The sequence below is a fragment of the Theropithecus gelada genome, chromosome 8 (genome assembly GCF_003255815.1).
Source record: "Theropithecus gelada isolate Dixy chromosome 8, Tgel_1.0, whole genome shotgun sequence".
Taxonomy (NCBI): Eukaryota; Metazoa; Chordata; class Mammalia; order Primates; family Cercopithecidae; genus Theropithecus; species Theropithecus gelada.
In genome coordinates, this window is record NC_037676.1 from 38,587,398 (window position 1) to 38,603,008 (window position 15,611).

General features: G+C 37.8%; 1 protein-coding gene across 2 annotated transcripts in view; it reads left to right on the plus strand.

The window, feature by feature from the left end:
- Nucleotides 1–15,611, plus strand: part of LOC112630255 (disintegrin and metalloproteinase domain-containing protein 18) — a 149,386-nt gene that overhangs the window by 80,297 nt on the left and 53,478 nt on the right. For both annotated transcript variants that reach the window (XM_025394424.1, XM_025394425.1), the window contains 2 exons: nt 389–484; nt 10,526–10,724. In XM_025394424.1, coding sequence (XP_025250209.1) covers nt 389–484; nt 10,526–10,724 — 295 coding nt within the window. The remainder of the gene's footprint in view (nt 1–388; nt 485–10,525; nt 10,725–15,611) is intronic.

Here is a 15,611-nt window from a genome sequence, read left to right on the forward strand (position 1 = left end):
AAAAAAGGAAAAGAAAAAGGAAAAAAAAATATCTGGGCATGATTGCTTGCACTTCTGGTCCCAGCTACTCAGGAGGCTGAGGTGGGAGAATCACTTGGGTCTCACTGGTTGAGGCTGCAGTGAGTCATGATCACACCACTGCATTCCAGCCTAGGGGACAGAGTGAAATCCTGTCTCAAAAAAAGAAAAAAAAAAAAAAAAAAAAGAAGGAAGAAGAAGAAGAAGAAGAAAAGAAATGGTAAACTAATACAATTTCATTGGAATTATACAATTACATTGTATAATTACAGGTTTGTACAGAACAGAATATTAAATTGAAATTGAGATTAAGAAACAAGAGCTCTTAAGTGGTTGAACTGTAATAATGTTTCTTCCTCTAAAATTTTAGGAATGTCAGTTTAAGAAGTGCTGTGATTATAACACATGTAAACTGAAGGGCTCAGTAAAATGTGGTTCTGGACCATGTTGTACATCAAAGTGTGAGGTAAGTTACCAACATTCATTAAAAGTTGAACTGTGGTATGAGAAGTCTGTATTATCTGAATCAATGTGCAATTAATAAAAATAATATATAAGGAATTTAGTGAAATAAAATGTAGAGTACATGAACAAACACAAGTTTAAAGGAAAACTGCTATAAAATATAAACGTCATCTCAGACAGATACTGTTACAGTTACTATATGCATGAGCTCCACATACTGAATCGCTTAATATATGCGAACATGAATTAGGCACGTTAGCATGATGCTTTTGAGATTTATTCATGTTGTGGTGTCTATTAGCAAATAATTCCTTTTTGTTGCTGAATAGTATTGCAAATATTGTAAAGATATGCCACAGTTTGTTATTTTTATTTTTGTCTTTATTCCCTAAACAATACCGTATAACTGTTTACATAGCATTTATACTGTATTAGGTAATATAAGTAATATAGAGATAATAAATATATATGAGAAAATGTGTATCAGTTATATGCAAATATTACAAGATATTATATAAAAGACTTGAGTGCCCATGGATGTAATATCCCTGAGGGTTCCTGGAACCAAATGCCCATGGATTCTGAGTAATGACTCTATTCTTCAGGGTTAAAATCACAAAGTTTACCAACTTGTAAATTATCAGATAAAAGGGAGAAAAAGCACACATTACTACATCCAAAAAGTTATTAACTCTCAAATAAATTATAAAGTCAAATAAATGATAAATGATTGTGGAAAAAATTGTAGCATGAATAGCACACAAAATATGCATCATATAGAATGTGTAAAGAACTCTCACTTATTGATAACTGAAATGCAAATCATATATATACAATTGAAACAAACAGTATTTATTGATATTGGAAAGGTTACATAACTATGTATTATACAAGAGTTAGTAAATATGGGCTAAATATTTATGCAGTAATATAGTATTATGTCCAAGACACACATTTGGGTCAGAAAACAAGTTCCTTAATAGCAAGATATTTTATTATTCCAATTCTGGTAAATCACTGCTATGTAAATATTCTATGTATTCTTTTTGTTGAATTTAGCTATTAATGTGTAACTTAATATACTAAAATTCTGTTAGTGAATATTCCCAAGTGTCAGAAGAAACATATTTAAGCTTATAACTAGCATCATAATCAAGGGTAGGCAATGTCATTACTCCCCTCTCACATTTCCCTGTGCCTCTTTATACTCAATCCATGACTCCACCCTCAGCCCCTGGTAACCATTGATCTGCTTTCTGGAGCTGTAATTTTGCTTTTGCAAAAATATCACATAAATTGAATCATACAATATGTGCAAATGTGAATTAGGCATCTTAGCATAATGTATTTGAGATTCATTCATGTTCTTATCTTTATTAGCAGATCATTCCTTTATAGTGACTGCACACTAGTAGTATTGCAAGGATTGTAAGGATATACCGCAGTTCATTAATCCATTCCCCAGTTGAGGGATACTTTGGCTGTTTTTCATTTTTGGTGATGAAAATATGGCTACTTTAAATAATATTCATAAGCATATTTGTGTATGAACATATTGTTTCATTTCACTTAGCTAGATACCTAGGAGAGGGATTGCTGGATCATATGGTAAACATGGCACTTTACAGGAAATTGAAAAACAGTCTTTCAAAGCAACTGTACTGTCTTGAGTTCCCACCAGACACTTATGAGACTTATAGTTGCTTTGTAAACTGAATGTAAACACTAAAATTATAAAATATATGGTTTTATGCTATCTTTGCTACTGATTTGTTGTTTGTACCTTTTAAAAATCATTTAAATCATGGATCCATACAAATTATTGATTCCAAATTACTGATTAACTATTGCTTTACAAATCATTAATTAATCAGGCTAACTTCTTATTTCATTTAATGTGTAGTGAATAATTCTTATAATAGAACATGATCATATACTATAAAACAAAATACATTTTTAATATTTTTGCTGAATAGACTTTTATCTTTTAGAGTAAATAAAAGAAAAAGGAAATTAAATTAATTGACATCATTTGTTTCATTTCTGAGCTCTATTTTCTTTTGCAGATTATTTATTTATTTATTTATTTATTATTATTATTATACTTTAAGTTCTAGGGTACATGTGCATAACGTGCAGGTTTGTTACATATGTATACTTGTGCCATGTTGGTGTGCTGCACCCATCAACTCGTCAGCACCCATCAACTCATCATTTACATCAGGTATAACTCCCAATGCAATCCCTCCCCCCTCCCCCCTCCCCCCTCCCCATGATAGGCCCCGGTGTGTGATGTTCCCCTTCCTGAGTCCAAGTGATCTCATTGTTCAGTTCCCACCTATGAGTGAGAACATGCGGTGTTTGGTTTTCTGTTCTTGTGATAGTTTGCTAAGAATGATGGTTTCCAGCTGCATCCATGTCCCTACAAAGGACACAAACTCATCCTTTTTTATGGCTGCATAGTATTCCATGGTGTATATGTGCCACATTTTCTTAATCCATGATTGCCATTCTAACTGGTGTGAGATGGTATCTCATTGTGGTTTTGATTTGCATTTCTCTGATGGCCAGTGATGACGAGCATTTTTTCATGTATCTGTTGGCTGTATGTATGTCTTCTTTTGAGAAATGTCTGCTCATATCCTTTGCCCACTTTTTGATGGGGTTGTTTGTTTTTTTCTTGTAAATCTGAGTTCTTTGTAGGTTCTGGATATTAGCCCTTTGTCAGATGAGTAGATTGCAAAAATTTTCTCCCATTCTGTAGGTTGCCTGTTCACTCTGATGGTAGTTTCTTTTCCTGTGCAGAAGCTCTTTAGTTTAATTAGATCCCATTGGTCAATTTTGGCTTTTGTTGCCATTGCTTTTGGTGTTTTAGACATGACGTCCTTGCCCATGCCTATGTCCTGAATGGTATTCCCTAGGTTTTCTTCTAGGGTTTTTTATTATTTTAGGTCTAACATTTAAGTCTCTAATTCATCTTGAATTAATTTTCGTATAAGGAGTAAGGAAAGGATCCAGTTTCAGCTTTCTACTTATGGTTAGCCAATTTTCCCAGCACCATTTATTAAATAGGGAATCCTTTCCCCATTTCTTGTTTTTGTCAGCTTTGTCAAAGATCAGATGGCTGTAGATGTGTGGTATTATTTCTGAGGACTCTGTTCTGTTCCATTGGTCTATATCTCTGTTTTGGTACCAGTGCCATGCTGTTTTGGTTACTGTAGCCTTGTAGTATAGTTTGAAGTCAGGTAGCGTGATGCCTCCAGCTTTGTTCTTTTGACTTAGGATTGTCTTGGCAATGCGGGCTCTTTTTTGGTGCCATATGAACTTTAAAGCAGTTTTTTCCAATTCTGTGAAGAAAAGCCATTGGTAGCTAGCTTGATGGGAATGGCATTGAATCTATAAATTACCTTGGTCATTATGGCCATTTTCACGATATTGATTCTTCCTATCCACGAGCATGGCATGTTCTTCCATTTGTTTGTGTCCTCTTTTATTTCACTGAGCAGTGGTTTGTAGTTCTCCTTGAAGAGGTCCTTTACATCCTTTGTAAGTTGGATTTCTAGGTATTTTATTCTCTTTGAAGCGATTGTGAATGGAAGTTCATTCATGATTTGGCTCTCTGTTTGTCTGTTACTGATGTATAAGAATGCTCGTGATTTTTGCACATTAATTTTGTATCCTGAGACTTTGCTGCAGTTGCTTATCAGCTTAAGGAGATTTTGGGCTGAGACAATGGGGTTTTCTGAATATACAATCATGTCATCTGCAAAGAGGGACAATTTGCCTTCTTCTTTTCCTAAGTGAATAGCCTTGATTTCTTTCTCTTGCCTGATTGCCCTAGCCAGAACTTCCAACACTATGTTGAATAGGAGTGGTGAGAGAGGGCATCCCTGTCTTGTGCCAGTTTTCAAAGGGAATTTTTCCAGTTTTTGCCCATTCAGTATGATATTGGCTGTGGGTTAGTCATAAACTGCTCTTATTATTTTGAGGTATGTTACATCAATACCGAATTTATTGAGTGTTTTTAGCATGAAGGGCTGTTGAATTTTGTCAAAAGCCTTTTCTGCATCTATTGAGATAATCATGTGGTTCTTGTCTTTGGTTCTGTTTATATGCTGGATTATGTTTATTGATTTGCAAATGTTGAACGAGCCTTGCATCCCAGGGATGAAGCCCACTTGATCATGGTGGATAAGCTTTTTGATGTGCTGCTGAATCCGGTTTGCCAGTATTTTATTGAGGATTTTTGCATCGATGTTCATCAGGGATATTGGTCTAAAATTCTCTTTTTTTGTTGTGTCTCTGCCAGGCTTTGGTATCAGGATGATGTTGGCCTCCTAAAATGAGTTAGGGAGGATTCCCTCTTTTTCTATTGATTCGAATAGTTTCAGAAGGAATGGTACCAGCTCCTCCTTGTACCTCTGGTAGAATTCGGCTGTGAATCCATCTGGTCCTGGACTTTTTTTCGTTGGTAGGCTATTAATTATTACCTCAATTTCAGAGCCTGCTATTGATCTATTCAGGGATTCAACTTCTTCCTGGTTTAGTCTTGGAAGAGTGTAAGTGTCCAGGAAATTATCAATTTCTTCTAGATTTTCTAGTTTATTTGTGTAGAGGTGTTTATAGTATTCTCTGATGGTAGTTTGTATTTCTGTGGGGTCGGTGGTGATATCCCCTGTATCATTTTTTATTGCATCTATTTGATTCTTCTCTCTTTTCTTCTTTATTAGTCTTGCTAGTGGTCTATCAATTTTTTTGATCTTTTCAAAAAACCAGCTCCTGGATTCATTGATTTTTTGGAGGGTTTTTGTGTCTCTATCTCCTTCAGTTCTGCTCTGATCTTAGTTATTTCTTGCCTTCTGCTAGCTTTTGAATGTGTTTGCTCTTGCTTCTCTAGTTCTTTCAATTGTGGTGTTAGGATGTCAATTTTAGATCTTTCCTGCTTTCTCTTGTGGGCATTTAGTGCTATACATTTCCCTCTACACACTGCTTTAAATGTGTCCCAGAGATTCTGGTATGTTGTATCTTTGTTCTCATTGGTTTCAAAGAACATCTTTATTTCTGCCTTCATTTCGTTATGTACCCAGTAGTCATTCAGGAGCAGGTTGTTCAGTTTCCATGTAGCTGAGTGGTTTTGATTGAGTTTCTTAGTCCTGAGTTCTAGTTTGATTGCACTGTGGTCTGAGAGACAGTTTGTTATAATTTCTGTTCTTGTACATTTGCTGAGGAGTGCTTTACTTCCAACTATGTGGTCAATTTTGGAATAAGTGCGATGTGGTGCTGAGAAGAATGTATATTCTGTTGATTTGGGGTGGAGAGTTCTGTAGATGTCTATTAGGTCTGCTTGCTGCAGAGGTGAGTTCAATTCCTGGATATCCTTGTTAACTTTCTGTCTCATGATCTGTCTAATGTTGACAGTGGAGTGTTGAAGTCTCCCATTATTATTGTATGGGAGTCTAAGTCTCTTTGTAAGTCTCTAAGGACTTGCTTTATGAATCTGGGTGCTCCTGTATTGGGTGCATATATATTTAGGATAGTTAGCTCTTCCTGTTGAATTGATCCCTTTACCATTATGTAATGGCCTTCTTTGTCTCTTTTGATCTTTGAAGGTTTAAAGTCTGTTTTATCAGAGACTAGGATTGCAACCCCTGCTTTTTTTTGTTCTCCATTTGCTTGGTAGATCTTCCTCCATCCCTTTATTTTGAGCCAATGTATGTCTCTGCATGTGAGTTGGGTCTCCTGAATACAGCAGACTGATGGGTCTTGACTCTTTATCCAGTTTGCCAGTCTGTGTCTTTTAATTGGAGCATTTAGTCCATTTACATTTAAGGTTAATATTGTTATGTGTGAACTTGATCCTGCCATTATGATATTAACTGCTTATTTTGCTCGTTAGTTGATGCAGTTTCTTCCTAGCCTCGATGGTCTTTACATTTTGGCTTGTTTTTGCAATGGCTGGTACCGGTTGTTCCTTTCCATATTTAGTGCTTCCTTCAGGGTCTCTTGTAAGGCAGGCCTAGCGGTGACAAAATCTCTAAGCATTTGCTTATCTGTAAAAGATTTTATTTCTCCTTCACTTATGAAACTTAGTTTAGCTGGATATGAAATTCTGGGTTTAAAATTCTTTTCTTTAAGAATGTTGAATATTGGCCCCCACTCTCTTCTGGCTTGTAGAGTTTCTGCCGAGAGATCTGCTGTTAGTCTGATGGGCTTCCCTTTGTGGGTAACCCGACCTTTCTCTCTGGCTGCCCTTAAGTTTTTTTCCTTCATTTCAACTTTGGTGAATCTGGCAATTATGTGTCTTGGAGTTGCTCTTCTCGAGGAGTATCTTTGTGACGTTCTCTGTATTTCCTAAATTTGAATGTTGGCCTGCCCTACTAGGTTGGGGAAGTTCTCCTGGATGATATCCTGAAGAGTGTTTTCCAACTTGGTTCCATTTTCCCCCTCACTTTCAGGCACCCCAATCAGACGTAGATTTGGTCTTTTTACATAATCCCATACTTCTTGCAGGCTTTGTTCATTTCTTTTTCTTCTTTTTTCTTTTGGTTTCTCTTCTCGCTTCATTTCGTTCATTTGATCCTCAATCGCTGATACTCTTTCTTCCAGTTGATCGAGTCAGTTACTGAAGCTTCTGTGTTTGTCACGTATTTCTCTTGTCATGGTTTTCATCTCTTTCATTTCGTTTATGACCTTCTCTGCATCAATTACTCTAGCTATCAATTCTTCCACTTTTTTTCAAGATTTTTAGTTTCTTTGCACTGGGTACGTAATTCCTCCTTTAGTTCTGAGAAGTTTGATGGACTGAAGCCTTCTTCTCTCATCTTGTCAAAGTCATTCTCCATCCAGCTTTGATCCGTTGCTGGCGATGAGCTGCGCTCCTTTGCCAGGGAAGATGTGCTCTTATTTTTTGAATTTCCAGTTTTTCTGTCCTGCTTTTTCCCCATCTTTGTGGTTTTATCTGCCTCTGGTCTTTGATGATGGTGATGTACTGATGGGGTTTTGGTGTAGGTGTCCTTCCTGTTTGATAGTTTTCCTTCTAACAGTCAGGACCCTCTGCTGTAGGTCTGTTGGAGATTGCTTGAGGTCCACTCCAGACCCTGTTTGCCTGGGTATCAGCAGTAGAGGCTGCAGAAGATAGAATATTGCTGAACAGCGAGTGTACCTGTCTGATTCTTACTTTGGAAGCTTCCTCTCAGGGGTGTACTCCACCCTGTGAGGTGTGGGGTGTCAGACTGCCCCTAGTGGGGGATGTCTCCCAGTTAGGCTACTCAGGGGTCAGGGACCCACTTGAACAGGCAGTCTGTCCCTTCTCAGATCTCAACCTCCATGTTGGGAGATCCACTGCTCTCTTCAAAGCTGTCAGACAGAGTCGTTTGCGTCTGCAGAGGTTTCTGCTGCTTTTGCTGTTGTTTAGTTGTGCCCTGTCCCCAGAGGTGGAGTCTATAGAGGCAGGCAGGTTTCCTTGAGCTGCTGTGAGCTCCACCTAGTTGGAGCTTCCCAGCGTCTTTGTTTACCTACTTAAGCCTCAGCAATGGCGGGCGCCCCTCCCCCAGCCTCGCTGCTGTCTTGGGGTTAGATAGCAGACTGCTGTGCTAGCAATGAGGGAGGCTCCGTGGGCGTGGGACCCTCCCGGCTAGGTGTGGGATACAATCTCCTGGTGTGCCCGTTTGCTTAAAGGGCAGTATTGGGGTGGGAGTTACCCGATTTTCCAGGTGTTGTGTGTCTCAGTTCCCCTGGCTAGGAAAAGGGATTCCCTTCCCCCTTGCGCTTCCCAGGTGAGGCGATGCCTCGCCCTGCTTCAGCTCTCGCTGGTCGGGCTGCAGCAGCTGACCAGCACGGATCATCCGGCACTCTCTAGTGAGATGAACCCAGTACCTCAGTTGAAAATGCAGAAATCACCTGTCTTCTGTGTCGCTCGCGCTGGGAGTTGGAGACCGGAGCTGTTCCTATTCGTCCGTCTTGCTCCGCCCCCCCCTTTTGCAGATTTGTGTTTACTATCGTATTTCTTGTACCTGAAGACCTCCCTTTACTATTTCTTGTCATTTTTGTCCTCTGAAAATAAATTATCCCAGTTATTTTTTTGTTTGAGACAGGGTCTGGCTCTGCTGCCCAGATTGGAATGCAGTGGCACTATCTCTGCTAGCTGCAACCTCCACCTCCTGGGCTGAAGCCATCTTCCCACCTCAGCCTCCCAAGTAGCTAGGACTACAGGCACACACCACCATGCCCAACTAATTTTTGTATTTTTTGTAGAGATGCGATATTCCACCATGTTTCCCAGGCTGTTCTTGAACTCCAGAGCTCAAGCAATCTATCTGCCTAGGCCCTCCAAAGTGCTGCGATTACAGACATTAGCCATGCCTGGCTCCTTGGTTATTTTTTGTCTAGGAAAGTCTTTATATCTCAATCATTTTTGAAATATATAGTTACAGGGTATGGAATTCTAAGTTGAAAAAGTTGTTAAATTTCATCACTTTTAAGTTGCCATTTCTTTTATTTATTATGCATCTTTGTTTCATTAAGTATTGTATTAGTTCGTTTTCATGCTGCTGATAAAGACATACCTGCGACTGGGCAATTTACAAAAGAAAGGGATTTAATGAACTCACAGTTCCTCATGGCTGGGAAGGCCTCACAATTGTGGTGGAAGGTGAAAGGCACATCTCACATGGCGGCAGACAAGAGAAGAGAGCTTGTGCAGGCAAACTGCTTTTTATAAAACCATCAGATCTTGTGAGACCTATTCACTATCAGGAGAATAGCATGGGAAAGACCTGCACCCATGATTCAATTATCTCCCACTGGGTCCCTCCTATCACATGTGGGAATTATGGGAGCTACAATTCAAGATTAGATTTGGGTGGGGACACAACCAAACCATATAAGTGTTAATTTCATCAAACTGGATTGTATTTTGTATATGTGTTTGTGTGTGTGCGTGTATGTGCATGTGTGTGACATCAACATATATAGCAGGACACCATTTCAACATGGTGAACTTCACTATGGATGGCAACCTATTAGGTCAGGTCACTGCAAAATTTTGACAATAACTGTACACCTCACCTAAGTGATGCAAGGAGGCCTTTGTGCTCTCAGATGATGATAAATATATAAAAATGAGGCTGGGTGTGGTGGCTCAAGCCTGCACACAGTGGCTCATGCCTGTAATCCCAGCACTTTGGGAGGCCACAGTGGGTGGATTACCTGAGGTCAGGAGTTTGAGACCAGCCTGACTAACATGGTGAAACCCTGTCTCTTCTAAAAATACAAAAATTAGCCAGGCATGGTGGCATATACCTATAATCCTAGCTACTCAGGAGGCTGAGACAGGAGAATTGCTTGAACCTGGAGGATGGAGGTTGCAGTGAAATGAGATCATGCCACTTCACTCCAGCCTGAGCAAAAGAGCGAAACTCCATCTCAAAAAAAAGATACTAATGTGATGTGATGTGATGATAGCTATCGTATGTGCATGCCATTTACTATGTATTGTTCTAAGAACTTTTTCCATTACTCCTGTTCAATACCCATAAGACCTCTATGAGAATTTGTCTTTTATTCCAAGCTTACAAAAGTAGAACACAAAGATTGTATTTCTTACCCATACAAATAAGCTAGTAAGAGTCAGAGACAGGGACTGAAACCAGGAAGCCTGGCTCCTGAGTTTCTCCGAGAACCAAAAGGTAGAGACGGTGTTCCTATAGTTCCAAGGAACAGGTATGTTTGATCTGTGTAGTTGTTTTCTAATGCTGTTTGAGTCAGCTTGTTTCAAAATGTAGAGCACAAAGGAGGTGAGCAACTGCAAACTCACTGTCAAAAGGGATTCTTTCATGTCTTTCAGCCAGTTTTCTCTGGGCTTCACAATGAATACTGTATTTGATTTTTTTTTTTTTTTTTTTGGCAAACTCATGGACTTGGGAACTCTGGTGTTCCCTCAAATATCAATAATTAGAAACATTTTATGTGCTAAATCTTTTCACTAAGCAATTGAAAAAAAATGATTTACAGAACATAATTTTATTTTTCCTTTTCCTCCCAGTTGTCAATAGTGGGCACTCCATGTAGAAAGAGTGTTGATCCAGAGTGTGATTTTACAGAGTACTGCAATGGAACCTCTAGTGATTGTGTTCCTGACACTTATGCATTGAATGGCCATTTGTGCAAGTTGGGAACTGCCTATTGCTATAATGGACAATGTCAAACTACTGATAACCAGTGTGCCAAGATATTTGGAAAAGGTATTGCTCTTTCTTTCATATTTATTTTGCCTTAAATTTGCATCTCTCTGTAGAATACATTATATACCACACAACTCTAGAAATGGAAGAACCTGAACCACAAGATTTATAAAAATTAAGTTTTAGTTAATGAAGGCTAGTTTTTAAAAAGTGTCTGAGGTTTTCCAAGAAAAGACCATACATTATTTTTATTGTGGTTTGATTTTTGTTTTTGATGATTAGCTATCTGGGCAAAAATCCATATTTGCAGCTCATCATTTATATAAAGATTAAAATCAGTAGATTCTAAAATTTATATAATTTTCTATTACTCCCCACATTAATGATCTAATTTTAATGGCATGAAACTTACAAAGCTCAGAATGAATTTCATTTAAAAAAATCATATTTCCTAATTGAGGAATAATTGCTAAGATAATGGTAGTCTTAGCCACCTGATCAAAATTCACTTTTATATTTTGTTTTTCAAACAGCTTTGAGAGTAATTCTAATATACTTGTGCATATATATTTGCTTTTCTGGTGAGCAATTATTCATAATATCCAAATATAATTTTGTAGTTTTAGAGGAATTAAAATAATATAAACAGATCAAAATTACCCAATGAAATGCGTATAAATATAATTATTTTCTAGTTGAGTAAAGTTGGTTTATTTGCCTAGTGGTAAACTGAGGAATATAATTTGTACCAAATGACATTTTGTATGGTCCATCTTGTCTTCCTTCCTCAAGGACCTTCCTTGAGGTCCTTCCTCAAATTTATTATTTAAGTAATAAATTTCAGTTTAGGAGGCTTAACCAAAATTCAACAAAAGCTGCAGAACTATGATTTCTTAAATCACAAGTCCATGCTATTTTCTGTGTGCTGTGTTTCTAGGATGCTACTTTTTATGTGTGTATGTTTTGTTTTTTTAATACTTATTTCTATTTGAATAGTATTACTTGTTATTTTTAACAGGGTTTAAAATACCTCTTAAAAGTAAAATTAAATAATACTTTCTGTAAGATTCATTAAGGAGAGTCTACAATATATTCTTCCTTTTTTTAATAATTAAAAAAAAAGCCTTCAACCTAGAATTCATTTACTTAACACAAGACATCTTTTTGAGTTCTAATTGCAACAGGATGTTTGAGAAAATGTGTATTCCTATAATATATGTTCTAAGATCTCCACAAAACTAACATGAATGCGTCAAAACTTTCGTCTTCTGATGCAGTGTTTTGTTCATCCATTAATTCATTCATTTCCCATTTTCTCCTTGATTCATTTACTTAGCTTTTTACTTGCAGGCATTTTTCTTCTGTTACCAAAAACCATAGGTGGTATTTTATATGGGACATGTTAACTAACAAGTAGTTACATTAATTTTGCATTCTTTTATTAAGTAAATTTAAACTTTTAAAGAAATGTTGAAATATAAGTAGATTTGTTATTCAAAATTATACACTGAGTGTCTATATGCAAAGAGCCTACAATATTCAAGCGGATGGACATTGTCACATGATTATTATACTCATGGAGCTTATAACCAAGATAAAAGGACAGTAAAACAAAAGAAATATAAAACCTATAGCCATGTTGTTTGCATTTAAAACAATAAAAATAGAATGCTAAAAGAAAATCACGGTAGTGAATAGGGAAAATACCGCCATCTGTCATCAAGTAGTCTTCAACTATCAGCTCTTTCAGAATTTTTCTCAACTGCAAAGAGACACTTTGCCCAAAGGCACACACTTCTCAAGCCAGCACACATGCAACAATTACGTGAGGTGGGGGTTTTATAAAAAAGGTCTGCCTATTTTGGCCCAATCAAACACACACTGGCAGGTTATTTATATACCAAATAGCTACCTACTGGTTTGTTCAAGACCTTGTTGGGTTTGCATCTCAGTTTGACTTCTCCTCTGCTTCATCCAGCTTCCTTCCACTTCTGAATATTCTGATCTTTAATAAATAGCCTTTACAGTATACCTCATTTAGATGTCAGCTCCTAGAGGCCCCAACTACCAATTGGTAATGACAGTGGAATAAGTAAATATAGCCTAAAAGATGAGTTTTCAAATCCAAATCACTCTCTGCCAGGCTATCAATGAGCACCTCATCACTGGCGGAAGTTCAGAATACACTCTCTCGGCAGATTGGGATAGTATACTTGTGAGAGAGAATACATTAGCTGGTACAATTGAAATTAATGGGGCAAATAGTAATTTTAAGGGTAATGGCATTAAATGGCTATTGCCAAATACCATTGAACTTAGGAAAATGTAACAAAAGGGCATGCATTTAAAAGCAAAGTGTGAGTCTAGAGGGCCTCTGCTAACTTATAAAGAGCCCTCATCGTTTAAAAAAGAGGTTAGAGGGAGATGAGGAAGACTTAATTGAGAAGTTAAACTCTATATAAGTTTGAATTCCTTATCAGGTATATTTTTTCAGGATTAGGGTTCTAATTGGGAGAAGAATGGGACCTACACTTGGGATGGAGACAATTAAAAATATGACCACCCTAATTTTGAGCCTCCAGGCTTCTTTGAGTCTATTGAACCTATAGAATGATGTAGTTCTGATTTCTCCCCCATCCCTCTTCATAACATAAAGTGTATTCTCATCAGTATCTTCCCACTATCCTTCATGGCCACTAGCTGAAAATGGAGAAAAGGCACAGAATAATAGAGACAGGGATGTGAGAGACTTTATAAAGCAGTAAGGAAACTATACCCCAAAAAGATTTGGTCCTAGCCAGCAGTTACTGCCAACATCAGGGAAGTACACATGGGACTGAATTCTGAGAGCTTGAACATGAGATTGAATAGAGGAACACAACATGGGATAGGGGGGTATTTATTGTTTTGGGAGCACTCTCCCAAAGTACAGCATTTAACATACTGGCACAGATCCTAGAAGACAGTAAAATCTTTCCACTAGGATGGCTTCCAGCAGCATGGAAAAAACATGATGACTCACCCTAAGTGAAATTTAAATGACAGAATTTCCATAGCAGATAGTGGAGAAAAAAAGGAAAAGGCTCAGGGAAGTGGGAATACTGTAATCTATATACTGTGTATTTAAGGCCAAATGATTTGGCAAAACAGGAAAGCCCAAGGCCATAAGGAATGTGCTAGAGAAAGGGATACCATATTCACTATAAATTTCAAAGACGGCCTCCTCTAAGTCACAGTCGGAATGCCACTATAGTAGTACACTCACCAGTAGCAATGGATATGATAAGATCTGGAAAAATCAAGACCCAATAACAGTGCTTAACTACCAGAAGCCAGATGAATAATGTTGTTATAAGCAGTAGATACGCAGTAGCAGACATGGGTACCTTCTCTACCAAGTGTCAGGGAGAGAGTTAATACAGTATGATTTCCCTGTATTCTGTGAGCAGCCAATAAGGGTGCTACTCAGATTGTTCCATTAAAGGAAATGTATTAAAATAGATGACTAGGAGGCTGTGAAGAGTTATCTCAGTAAATATCGCAATGTTAGGTCCACACTCTGAATCTAAACCAATTTTCAGAGCCAGAACTCATTGATTTAAGCAGGAGCAAGGGCCGTAGAAAAAAAACCCCATAGCACCTTGGCAAATATACATGTTAACTATTCCTCTAGTATGTTCCCATATGGACTTACAACCATTAATCACATATCTGTTCACTGGGGAAAAGAAAATATCCAAGCATTTTAAAAACTAGTGGACACAGACTGCATTGACATTAATATCCAGAAGCCCAATGTGATCATGGTCTCCCTGTGACAGTGAGGACTTAGAGACACCCAAAGTTAAATAGAGTCCTGGCCAAGTTTCAGTTTACAGTGGGTCTGCTAGTTCCACAAATCCATTTGGTTATTTCTCAGACCTAGTGTATATAATTGGAGTTGGCATATTTAATAGTTTGTGCAATTCCCTCAGTGGGACCTTAGTGTGTTTGATATCTGTAACTGTCTGCTTCAAGAAATTAGTGCTACCTTTAAAGATCTAAAGGATGAAGGGGTGGTTGGCTGTATAATACACATGTTAAATTATTCAATATGATCCCTGCAGAAACAAGATCATCCTGGAAGATAATATTAAACTACTACAAATGTAATCAGGCAGTAGACTTGATTGCATTCACTGTGCCAGTGTATGTCCTTGCTAGAGCAGATTAGCATGGCCTCAAATATCTGTGAAAAGTGTATCCCCTGATACACTTGCCCCTAGAAGCAAGTGTATTATTATTATTATTATTTATTATACTTTAAGTTCTAGGGTACATGTGCACAACGTGCAGGTTTGATACATACGTATACATGTGCCATGTTGGTTTGCTGTACCCATCAACTCATCATTTACATTAGATATTTTTCCTAATGCTATCGTTCTCCCCACCCCCCACCCTCTGACAGGCCCTGGTGTGTAATGTTCCCTGCCCTGTGTCCAAGTGATCTCATTGTTCAATTCCCACCTATGAGTGAGAACAGGCACTGTTTGGTTTTCTGTCCTTGTGATAGTTTGCTGATAATGATGGTTTCCAGCTTCATCCATGTCCCTGCAAAGAACATTAACTCAACCTTTTTTATGGCTGCATACTATTCCATGGTGTATATGTGCCACATTTTCTTAATCCAGTCTATCATTGATGGACCTTTGGGTTGGTTCCAAGTCTTTGCTATTGTGAATAGTGCCACAATAAACATACATGTGCATGTATCTTTACAGTAGCATAATTTATAATCCTTTAGGTATATACCCAGTAATGGAATCACTGGGTCAAATGGCAAATTCTAGTTCTAGATCCTTGAGGAATCATCACACTGTCTTCCACAATGGTTGAACTAATTTACACTCCCACCAACAGTGTAAAAGCATTCCTATTTCTCTACATCCTCTCCAGGATCTGTTG